Source organism: Phaethon aethereus (assembly GCF_964289735.1).
Source record: "Phaethon aethereus genome assembly, chromosome: 1".
Taxonomy (NCBI): domain Eukaryota; kingdom Metazoa; phylum Chordata; class Aves; order Phaethontiformes; family Phaethontidae; genus Phaethon; species Phaethon aethereus.
In genome coordinates this window covers 211,001,599-211,013,728 of record NC_138575.1, presented here as the reverse complement: position 1 = coordinate 211,013,728, position 12,130 = coordinate 211,001,599, and the positions used below count along the sequence as shown (strand labels likewise).

At 44.5% G+C, this 12,130-nt stretch overlaps 1 protein-coding gene across 1 annotated transcript in view; it reads left to right on the top strand.

The window, feature by feature from the left end:
* The window catches only part of PANX1 (pannexin 1), a gene marked incomplete at both ends in the record, with an annotated part of 29,699 nt that extends 19,432 nt beyond the window's left edge, over positions 1-10,267 (top strand). The window contains 3 exons of the mRNA XM_082005856.1: positions 4,368-4,591; positions 6,537-7,207; positions 10,182-10,267. Coding sequence (XP_081861982.1) covers positions 4,368-4,591; positions 6,537-7,207; positions 10,182-10,267 — 981 coding nt within the window. The remainder of the gene's footprint in view (positions 1-4,367; positions 4,592-6,536; positions 7,208-10,181) is intronic.
* Positions 10,268-12,130: the final 1,863 nt, after the last annotated feature.

The following is a 12,130-nucleotide window of genomic DNA, read 5'->3' as shown; positions in this document are numbered from 1 at the left end:
ATCCCCCTGCTCCGGCGTGGGGCCCTCCCCGGGTGCGGGTGCAGATCTGCTCCCCCGTGGAGCTCCATGGCCGCAGGGGCACAGCCGGCCTCCCCGTGGGCTTCCCCAGGGGCTGCCGGGGAACCTCTGCTCCGGCGCCTGGAGCCCTCCTGCCCCTCCTGCTCTGGGCTGGGGGCTGCAGGACTGTTGCTCTCACATATTCTTGCTTCTCTCTCCTGCTGCAGTTGCACAGGTTGATTTTTTTTAACCTCTTCTTAACTCTGTTCCCCAGAGGCACTACCACCGTCGCTGATGGGCTTGGCCTTGGCCAGCGGTGGGTCCATCTTGCAGCCGGCTGCATTGGCTCTGTTGGACACAGGGGAAGCTTCTAGCAGCTTCTCACACAAGCCCCCCATGTAGCCTCCCCAGCTACCAAGACCTTGCCACGCAAACCCAATACGAGGGGACTGCAGTTCGAGTCCCTAGTGCATGCGCTCCTAGTTTTGTCTGTCTTATACCAAGTCCTAATCATACAGCATCTATGCCTAGTGCCTTCCAGAAACTTGGATTTGCCTAGCTGAAGCTCTGGTATTCTCTTTCTGAGTGGTAAACTTGTTGGGTCTTTGCCTGTTCTTTTCTTCTTGCAGCTGGGTGGAAATGAAGTCTCAGCGCATCCAGGTTGAAGCATGGTTTTGTAGCCCTCAATGCACTTTCACTAATAAAGTTCAGAAAAGAGCATTTTGCACCATAGGGTATTTTATCTGTTCTTCTCTGTCTGTTCTAATCTGCTTTCAGAGGACCTTTCTTCAGTTATGCAATCTCATAAAATCTTAAATCCAACACTGTGAACTTGCCATGGGAAAGGAACTTGATAACTAGACAGCAAAGGAAAAATCGAGTTTTACTTTTAGGGCAATATCTTTCTCTGGCATATCTTTGACCATACAGTTCTTGAAGTCAGTGACACTTCCCACTTAACATAAATAGTACTAACTATCCAAGACTGAAGTAGCATTTCCTCCTTGTGTATTCGGCGCCTTGAAAGTAAATACATAAGCTATAAAAGAAAGGCGTATGGCACATGCTTATCCGTGTCTAAATACCACACTTAAAATGGGAAGTCATTACATGTGATTGTAAAATGTGGTCAGATGAGCTGGATAATCCGAGTCTGTTGCTCTGAAACCTAGGACTCGTGCCAGATGACTTTGCATTTTCACTTCTGCCTGTTGGTTCAAGGCCTTAAATTTTAATGATTCAAAACAATTTGCTAGTTATCTAAGCCTACTGTTATCAAATAGAACAAGCGTATCTTTCATTTTTAAAAAAGGCAGAATCCAAGAAGGATGGAGTTGTGCATCAAGTGCTTTGGAAGGGCTGACAAATACAGGCTTTTGTTTCCAAACAAAAAGAGCTGGACTAATGGTCACGCTGCTGCTCAGGTTTTGAGATCATTCAGAAAAGAGCTGCATAGTGTTTTCTCATGCTGCCATAAGCTACAGTTTGGGGATTGATGGGAGCCTGGCGAGGGGAAGCCCAGTAAAGTCATGGCAGATGTGCCTGTGCCCCAGTGGTGTGATCCTTCCAGGTAAAGAGGCAGTGTTGAAGGAGTCGGGGAGAGGAGGGGTGCAAAGGAAGATGGCAGAGGCTGGTCTCTGTAAGACAACAGTCTGTAATGAGGCAGAGAACATGGGTAGGATTGGAGGAGGTGTGGGGCAGAGCAACAGGGCTGATGCCAATGTGCCTCAGAAGTGCAGAACATGCCAGAGTCTTTTTCTAGGTATGAAGGAAGAGATGGGGACTGGGACAATGGAGGTTTTGGGGCGTGACTTCAGTGTATCAACTATCTTGCCTCTTACCGCATGTCTTGTAGGCCTCAGGTTAAAGAGATCTCAAGGATTAATTGGATATTGCTGGTGGCTTTTCCAGTTTTGAGGGTCAGAAAGGGAATTCATAAATCCTCCGACGCTTGTAAAATTTCAAATGAGTGAATAGTAAAACCAAGGGATATAAACCAATGTAAGAAGCTTTGGCCACTCCTTACTAAATCAGCTCTTTCTTTGTTGTTTCTTTCCCTGCCTGGCACCAGTGGAAGGGTGCTAAGAGGTGTATGACACAGACGTAAGTGAAGTCAAACAGGCTTTGCAGCAATCTTATACAAGCTGGCATTTGTGTAAGGCCTATGGAAAAGGTGTTGCAGCAGCTTAAAGGAACTTAGATAACTTTAAGCTGTGTAGGTAGATAGATAATGTTTATTTCTGCATAATACGGAATTCAGAGGACTGAAAGAGCCTGGCCATGAAACTATAAAGCTTTGGGTAAACCAAGGCATTCAGGACTTTGACCTGAGAGACCCAGTGACATTGTCAACAGAGATAAATAGGAAGGGCAGATTCTTGAACTGTTGGGTTTGAGTTGACAAGATGTCTACAAAAACACTTTGGAGATGCCAGAGCTTTACATCTCTGTTGGAAAGGATAGAACTGGGAAAAAAAAACCCCATGATCTGAGGTTATCTGCTGTGTAGAAAGAGGGAAGAGAGGAAGTAGTGAGGGCAGAGCACTGCACAGTTTCTACAGGCTGCTGGGGATAGGGGAAAGATCATGTCAAGGGTACAGCAAGTAGAGCTGAGAGCTGGGAGATGACTGCCACTAAGGATGTGTTTTTGAGAGAATGAGCTTGCTGAGTTCCGTCAGAAGCAGTTAGCAGTTCAGAAAGAAGAAGAGCACCCATACCCATACAAGGGTTGTCTTGGCTGCTGGCATAGGTAAGAGTTCTGGAGGGAAGAAATTCCTGATGGTGACTATAGACAATCCATTTGGTGAGCATGGTTTAGTGGTGCAGAAGATAGTATAGAATCAGTGGAAATACTGGGCAGATTAGCAGTCCCCAGCGATTCCAGAGGATCAGAAGGAATCCCCTGGATCCCTCTGACCTGTGATGTCAGTCCCCTGTAGCGGAGGGGGGACAGGTGGGTCCAGAGGAGGCCACAAAAATGATCAGAGGGATGGAACACCTCTCCTGTGAGGACAGGCTGAGAGAGTTGGGATTGTTCAGCCTGGAGAAGAGAAGGCTCTGGGGACACCTTATTGCAGCCTTCCAGTACTTAAAGGGTGCCTCTAGGAAAGATGGGGACACACTTTTTAGCAGGGCCTGACGCGATAGGACAAGGGATAATGGTTTTAAACTAAAAGAGGGCAGAGTTAGACTAGATCTAAGGAAGACATTTTTCCCACTGCGGGTGATGAACCACTGGCCCAGGTTGCCCAGAGAGGTGGTAGATGCCCCATCCCTGGGACCATTCCAGGTCAGGTTGGAAGGGGCTCTGAGCAACCTGATCTAGTTGAAGATGTCCCTGCTCACTGCAGGGGGGGTGGACTAGATGGCCTTAAAATGTCCCTTCGAACCCAAACTATTCCATGATTTTATGATATAGCAGTACGGGGTTGATTCCTTGCTGGTGAGGAAGAGCTACCTCTAGTGGGATATACCGTATAATTACAGTCAACTCTGCTTTGTTAACTAGGTTTCTGAAACAGTCTTGTTACTGGTTAGCCCATCCCTGCAGGATTTCTGTTTCAGTTTTAAAGGTGAACCTTTCTTGAAGTTTTCTTTCTTGAGGACTTTTCTAGAGACTGAAGTAGCAATTTTGGCCTAGTTCAATTATTTTGCTACTGAGCAGAAATAGTTAAAGAATGAATTTATAAGAAGGGTTGCAAGGGAAAGCTGACCTTTAAATACAGCATTCTCTGTTTTCTGTGGCTATTTAGTGCTTTTCATGGCTTTGTCTTATTCTGATTCTTAAATTTCTGATGTGATTCCTATGTAGATAGCGTGCATATCCAGAAAATCCAGATGGTTTGTATAATGGTCTCCACTTGCTGATGCAGTTCCTTTAGGAAATCAGGTTTTATTTATGTGCTAATACGTCGTATGCATTCCTAGTATTAAAAATAACATAGGCTTTTTCTTTAATTATAGGTGGTATTAGAAGCAGCTTTCCCGGATAAAATGTTCAATAACATCAAATTATTTATTTTGTCCATACAAAACTTTAATGTCTCTTAATTAATGCAAACGCAAATTAACATGTTAATATTAGGTCCAAATTCTCGTCTTGTTAAATATCTACAAATGTAAGTGGATTTTTTTTTTTTTTTTGCAAAACTCTAAGCAGTAGCAAGGTTACTGGAGCTGTCTGAAAAGAGAATTTGCTTCCCTCCATATCCTCAATAACCACAAAAGTGTGTTTTACTAAAAGCATTTAAATAAAATCATAGGGCATTTAATATGCTTATAGGAAATTTAATAGACTTATGGGGCATGATGGTGACTGGTCGACATTTTATATACTGGTAGAGCCTAATCTGAATTTTTTCTCCCTTCAGTTCTTCCCATACATCCTTCTGCTCGTCGCTATCCTGCTGTATCTACCATGTTTGTTCTGGCGCTTCACTGCAGCACCTCACCTTTCTTCAGACCTGAAATTTATTATGGAAGAACTTGACAAAGCCTATAACAGGGCAATCAAAGCTGCTAACAGCATCCGCAGCGGAGACCCCAGGGACCCTACTGACTTGGTTCCAGCTGTTAATGAGAACTTGACACAGAGGTAGGATGCTGGGGCTTGGCTTTCTTTGCTCTTTTCCTTAAGCTCTTAACAGATGTGACACCTGCAGTCTCTTAGAAATTTATTGCAAAGGCTTGAATGTTGACCTGACACACTTTTAAATTCGGCTAAATAAAAGAAGGTATCCGAAATCATTACTGTGAGCATTTGGAGGTGAAACTTATAACTATCTTTTTTCAAAGAAAACATTTGATAAGCTCCTCAGATTACTAATATATCTGAGATGTCCTGATTTCTTTAACTGTAGTAGGAGTTCATTAGTTTTACCCACCACAGCGTAAGAAAATGGGGATGGCTGCAGTCCTCAGTTGTCAATGTTCTTGACAGTCACTTGCACACTGTGAGCAAAGTCTGTTACTTGTCATCTCCTGTCCTTTCAGATCTAGGTCTGCAAAGCTTCTGTTTAAAGAAAAAAAACCAAATGAAAACCAAACAACAAAACCACCAAAGGCAAAAGCCACCTCTCTGATCAAATTGGCACACTGTTCTAAGCAAATTCAGTTTCTGCTTCATCAGCAGGTCAGGGTACCTGTTTCTCTTTGCATGTGGGAGTACAAGCAATGCAATGGGGACTTAGGTCTGTTCTTCAAAATGTGGAGTTAGGTCCTGACAAGTAGAAAGCCTTCCAGTGTGCTATTGCCACACAAGCACTTGGGAAGACCTGATACAGTACTCTTTAATATCTTCATCAATGACATAGTGGGATCAAGTGCACCCTCAGCAAGTTTGCAGAAAACACCAAGCAGAGTGGTGCGGTTGACACGCCTGAGGGACGGGATGCCATCCAGAGGGGCCTGGACAAGCTCGAGGAATGGGTCTGTGTGAACCTTATGAGGTTGCAGCTGGATCGGGGCAACCCCCCATGTCAGTACAGGCTGGGGGAGGCAGGGATGGAGAGCAGCCCTGCCGAAAAGGACTTGGGGGTCCTGGTGGATGAAAAGCTGGACATGAGCTGGCCATGTGCGCTCACAGCCCAGAAGGCCAACCGTCTCCTGGGCTGCATCCAAAGCAGCGTGGCCAGCAGGTCAAGTGAGTGGATTCTGCCCCTCTGCTCTGCTCTGGGGAGACCCCCCCTGCAGTGCTGCATCCAGCTCTGGAGCCCTCAGCACAGGAAAGACATGGACCTGTTGGAGTGGGTCCAGAGGAGGCCACCAAAATGATCAGAGGGCTGGAACACCTCTCCTGTGAGGACAGGCTGAGAGAGTTGGGGTTGTTCAGCCTGGAGAAGAGAAGGCTCCAGGGAGACCTTATTGCAGCCTGCCAGGACTTAAAGAGTGCCTCTAGGAAAGATGGGGACACACTTTTTAGCAGGGCCTGAAGCGATAGGAAAAGGGATAATGGTTTTAAACTAAAAGAGGATAGAGTTAGACTAGATCTAAGGAAGACATTTTTCCCACTGCGGGTGATGAACCACTGGCCCAGGTTGCCCAGAGAGGTGGTAGATGCCCCATCCCTGGGGGGGTCAGGTCAGGTTGGATGAGGCTTGGAGCAACCTGGTTGAGTTGAAGAGGTCCCTGCTCATTGCAAGAGGGTAGGATGAGATGACCTTTAAATGTCCCCTACAACCCAAACTATTCTATGATTCTAAGTCTGCTTTTCCTCATGGATTTGCTTACTATACTTGTTTTGTACTAGAAAAGAACAAAACTATTTTTTCCTGTGAGTGCAGTACTTTTTTTTCATTTCCAGTGTTCGACCTCTTGTCTCTTTAGTGGCTTTTCTGTATTAAAGTGTCAATATTCTTAATTCTTCTCCTATTCTGTTTTTATTCCTAATGACTTCAATAAAACTACCCTTGATTTACCCCAGTAAGAGGGAATCCAGTCTTGCATCTATTTTAGAGTACTAGGTTTCTTTGAAGTTTGAGGTAGGTGAATGCTGCAGCATCTGATCTATGTTATTTGGGTTTTTTTCCTCTCTCTTTCAGTTTGTGGGAAATATCTGAAAGCCACTTTAAATACCCAATTGTGGAGCAATACCTGAAGACGAAGAAGAATTCCAAATGCTTAATAATTAAATACATTATCTGTCGTTTGCTCACACTAGTAATTATTTTCATTGCATGCCTCTACCTGGGCTACTACATTAGCCTCTCCTCTTTGAGTGATGAGTTTCTCTGCACTATCAAAACTGGCATCTTAAAGAACGACACAACTGTTCCAGAAGTGGTTCAGTGCAAGCTTATTGCTGTTGGTGTCTTCAAGGTACTCAGCTATATTAACCTGATAGTCTATCTTCTAATGATGCCACTGGTAGTGTATGCAATGTTTGTTCCGTGGAGGTGGAATTCGGGTATTCTCAAAGTGTATGAAATCCTGCCAACTTTTGATGTTCTGAAACTTAAGTCAAAATGTTTTGATGACTTAAGCCTTTACCTCCTCTTTCTTGAGGAAAACGTGAGTGAACTTAAGTCATTTAAATGCCTCAAAGTGCTGGAGAACATTGCCGTTTCTGAGAAGTTTGACGTCATGCAACTTTTGGTAAACCTTGGTACTATTAAGACAGATACGATAGATGGGAAGCCAGGGACAGCTGTATTAGAGAAGCCTGAAGAAACAACTACAGAAGAGCTGGAAAAAAATGCGACAGAGCTACAAGGTAAGGTGACCTGCTCTTTCTTTAAAAAGAAAAATCAAAGAAAGAAACACCACAAAAACACTACATCCAAACCTGCTCTTACAGAGAGATAAGAAATCCATTAAACCAAATATTCATTCATGCAAAACAAAGCAGGTTTCATCTAGATGTGTATTCCTACCAAAAACATTTTAATATATTCTACAGCAAAATAGACCTGCTTAGACCTTGCTATGTTGTCTGTAGTATAATTGCTATAACTTCACATATGTGCCAGAAGATTGTGGTGTTGCAAGTCGGTGGCATAGGCTAGAGACTGGAGTGTCTGTTCCGTTGGTGGTCCTTGTTGACATTTTTACTCTAGCAGTAAAAGGCTTCAGCTGTCTGAACTTGAACTCCTTAAGACCACCTGCATAGTGGAAGAGCACTAGATTGGTCTACAGTAGGTTGCACTTGAAGAAGCTCCAGTGAGAAGGCTGGTGATTTCAAGACATTTGTTTTTCATAGATTAGTTCAAATCTGCAGAATGCTGCTTCTGCTTTTCATTCAGGCTTTGGAATAAATCTTAGATGAATGTAAAAATAAGTCTGATGCTCAGAAATGCCACTGGCAGAGGAACAGAAAATGACAAAGGAAGTGAGACTGGGGCCAGTGAACATGCTCCTGTTCCTTCTTACGGAGAGAGAAAGGAAGATTGACTGTAAAGTGATTTTTGCCAGAATGGTCTGAGTCGATGTGGATTGGTGCAGCTGTTTTCAGATTATTCCTGCCAGTTCCCAGACATGCTCTGAGCAATCTCTGTTATATGAGATGTAGTCTTAGATTCTGTGTTAAGAAATGTGGCATATCTTAAATGTGATTCCAGTTCCCTCAAGTGCAGAATTAGAGAAGACAAATAGCCAGGGAGAGGCATAAAGGGATGGAAGCGCTTTCTTCCCATTTGATGAGAGCGTGGCCACTGTTGTAGCTGTCCCCACAGAGGCAGCAGCAGTTGAGCCTCTGTGGGCTGCCTCTTCACAAAGTCCTTCACTCATGGAAATGAGGATGCTTTAAAACATTTAGCAGCTGACCTGTGTTGGCGAGCCCAATGCTGAGGGCAAGTTAAAGAACTGTTTCAAAGGCAGGAAAAAGTTAAATCTACTTTCTCTTCAGAAAGCTGTGCCCTGTGCTTAATAAAAAAGAAGCAGCAGCATCCAGAGGGTCCCTGTTCCTCTGTACTTTGGTCAAGCAGTTCTTGTAGAGTGAGGTTTGGGGAAGAAGTAAATTTATACAACAGGGGAATTCAGAACAAACAAGCAGAATTATTTTCAGACTAGAAGCAGCACTTCAGGCCACCAGCTCTTGTACAGCAGTTTGGAGTAATTCTGACAGAAAACATTTTTCCTCTTAAATGTGTCCCTTTTTGAAATTACAGGTGTGTGGGTGTCCTGGTTTAAGCCAGGTTAGAGCTGGTTTTCTTCACAGAAACTAGTGTGAGACTAGTGTCATGGTTTAGCCCCAGCCGGCAGCTAAGCATCGCGCAGCCGCTCACTCCCCCCGCCCACAGTGGGACGGGGGAGAGAATTAGAAAAAAACTCGTGGGTTGAGATAAAAACAGTTTAATAGGACAGCAAGAGAGAAAGAAACAACAACAATAACAACATTAATAATACTGACAAAGGAATGTACAAGAACAAGTGATGCCCAATACAGCAATTGCTCACCACCCAGTGATCGACAGCCCGTCCCCGAGCAGCGATTCCCACCCCCCGGCCAACTCCAGTTTATGTACTGGGCATGACGTCGTATGGTAGGGAATATCCCTTTGGCCAGCCTGGGTCAGCTGTCCTGGCTGTGTCCCCTCCCAGCTCCCCGTGCACCCCCAGCCTTCTTGGTAGCAGGTCAGCACGAGAAGCTGGACTGTCCTTGACTACTCAGCAACAACCCAAAACATCAGCACGTTATCAACATTTTCTCATCCTAAATCCAAAACAGCCTCGCACTGGCTTCTGTGAAGAAAACCAGCTCTATCCTGGCTGAAACCAGGACAGTGGGTTTTGGTAGGAGAATTTAAGAGCTCAGGGTGGAGGTCTCTGCTCAAGGAGCTGTAAAAGCTAGTAGAAAATCAGACTCATTTTTATGTGAAAGCAGAACTTTTGCGATTGTTTTCACCTCACAAAAACACTTCAAAGACTTGTTTTCCTCCAGAGCAGAACAAACTGGAGTTTTTTTCTTCCGTCTGGAGAAGAGGAGGCTGAGGGGAGACCTTATCACTCTCTACAACTACCTGAAAGGGGGTTGTGGTGAGGTGGGTGTTGGTCTCTTCTCCCAAGTAACCAGCGATAAGATGAGAGGAAATGGCCTCAAGTTGCGCCAGGGGAGGTTTAGATTGGATATTAGGAAAAATTTCTTCACCGAGAGGGTGGTCAGGCATTGGAACAGGCTGCCCAGGGAGGTGGTGGAGTCGCCATCTCTGGAATTGTTCAAAAAACGTGTGGATGTGGTGCTTCAGGACATGGTTTAGGGGACATGGTGGCGCTGGATTAATGGTTGGACTTGATGATCTTGAAGGTCCTTTCCAACCTTAGTGATTCTGTGATTCTGTGAAACTCATGCTTAAAATTCTGTTAAAATGCATTGCAGAAAGAAGCTGCCATTTCATGACTAGCTCTGGCTCGTGCAGCCGTCTCCTTCTGCCTGGGTGCAACTGCAAACTTTGCTCGTCAGCAAAGCCTTGCCCGTGGCTCCTTGTCTTTCCTTCTTTTGCGAGTGGCATCAGGGTGTTTTAATAAGTAACCATGTTACAAACCAGTGGTAGATGCTGACTCCGGATGGGCAGGAGAGGCTGGAGGGCATCTGGCCGCTGGGTGCTGCATCCGGACTGCGCGGGGGCAGCTGGAGGCTGCTCAGGACAGCCAGCTTTATGGCACTGTCTTGGTGGCAGTTCCTTTGTCAATGAAAATGTGTCAAGTGGTTTGATGGCCCTTTCACTTCTGAAGGTTTACTCTCTTTTCAGTTTTGACAGACCGTGAGGCGAGTGGCAACATGAGTCCAAGAGAAGATAAAAAACTTCGCCAAAGACTTATAGATTCTTCATGCTGATGCCTCCCCACCGCAGCAGGCAGGAGCTTCGTACTGCCGGAGGGCTTCTCCTCTGCCTTCGCTGCGCTCAACGCAAGGTGCTGTTCTTTGAGTGCAACCATCTGGATAGCATGACAATTCCTCAGAGGCCAAACTGGTTTACAGACTACTTGTATAATAATCAGCAATGACATACCTGAAAAAGCATTTTGTAGACTTTCACTATTTATTAAAAAAACCCAACACACAAGGAACAACAAGAACAACAAACCTCTATCATGAATAACAAGTGACATGCACTGAATGCAATTGAAGTTGGCAGCAGGAAGGAGCTGGCACTATACTGCACAGGGATGGGAAACATAACCCTGTAGGTAACAAAAAGAGAAGGCCACGTTGCATTCTGAAGTGTTGCTCTGCTGGGAGCAGCCATCTCCGTTCTGGGGTTCAAGTGAGGCATCTTGGGGCTCTCTGCCCTGGAAAAGGGGGTGGGTTTTTGTTGTTTTTTTAATGAGTCTGGTTAGTCTGTACCAGGAGGTGGCTGGCCACTGATACTGGCTGTGTCCTTGCAGGAAAAATAGAGGTTGCTCTGTTCAGCCTGAGATGTCTTGGTTAGCCATCTCAACATTGACGTGTGGGATTAATTACTTGGCACTGATGGAAGAGAAACTACAAACAGGCTTAGTATAACGGGGTACTGTAAATGTTAGGGATTTTGAATTTTCGATGTATCCTTAAATTAATAATATCTCAACACTTTTTTTTACAAAATGTAATGGTATGTAAGGTAATGTTAGTTTACTTTCTATTTGTCGGTTATTTTGGCCTTAGTGACTAACAAATCCTCCTTGGAGTTTGGACTGAAGATCAGTGAAGCTGGCTCCATTTTTGTAATGGTTTGTAGAAGTTGTTTTGTAATGTTTGTATGCGTGGAATTTGTTTCAACATGTCTGTAGTATCAAATGCAATATTAGTTGTGCTGTTTTCCAAAACCCGCTTGAGAAGACAGTCTTATTGGTATTACAGTAACACCTGAGTGCCTCAGCAGGGCCAAGCACCCGATAGCTGAAGTGAGGTAGATGTAAATACGATGAAGGGTTGTTCTCCCCACACACCCTGTGACTTGATTTTAATTAAAGATAAGATGCTGAAGTGGGTTGGAACAGAGAAAAAAAGGGGGAATGTTTGTAAATTGGAAAACTGTCCTGGTTTGTTATTGTACTGTTTGGGGAGAGTAGCATTCAGCTTCAACATCATCGTCCCCCTGCCCGGGACCTCTACCTTCAGTTAACATTAAAATGTCCTTTGTCTTCCATTTTAGACAGAAGGTGAGGTGGGCAGGGGGTTCATCACCACAATGGCCGTGTGTATCTTTCACAAATGCTATATGCTCACTTGTTTTTCCGGATTGAAAACTGAAAGGTTTTGCCCGTCACCTCGTCCGAGTTGTCCTTTTAGACAAAGGAGTACCTCTTTTATAGCTAGGTAGGACTTTAATTTTCCGGTTCATCTGTGTCACCCACTGTTGCGTTCTTGACTGTCAGCATTGTCTGTGCAGCTGAGGGTGAGGGGGAAAAAGAAGTAATCGATGTTACCACCTTTGCAGAGAACTGTTTGTGTGCTGCAGCCAATATCAAAGAGATAGTGCACCTACTTGAATTTGGCAGCTCTTGTTAAACATGTGGATCCCTAAGTGCTGCCATACTATACTTTGTGCTAGTATTACAAGAACTCTTTTGTTATTATATGGCTTTCAGCTAACACGAGCCTTATTTAAAAGAAAGTCTTTAAAGCTTTATATAAAGTATTACGCTATATCTGCAGTAGCACAGCTGCAGTTCTAGTGTCTGTTGCATTACCAGCAAGAAACAGAGCTCGTGTTGG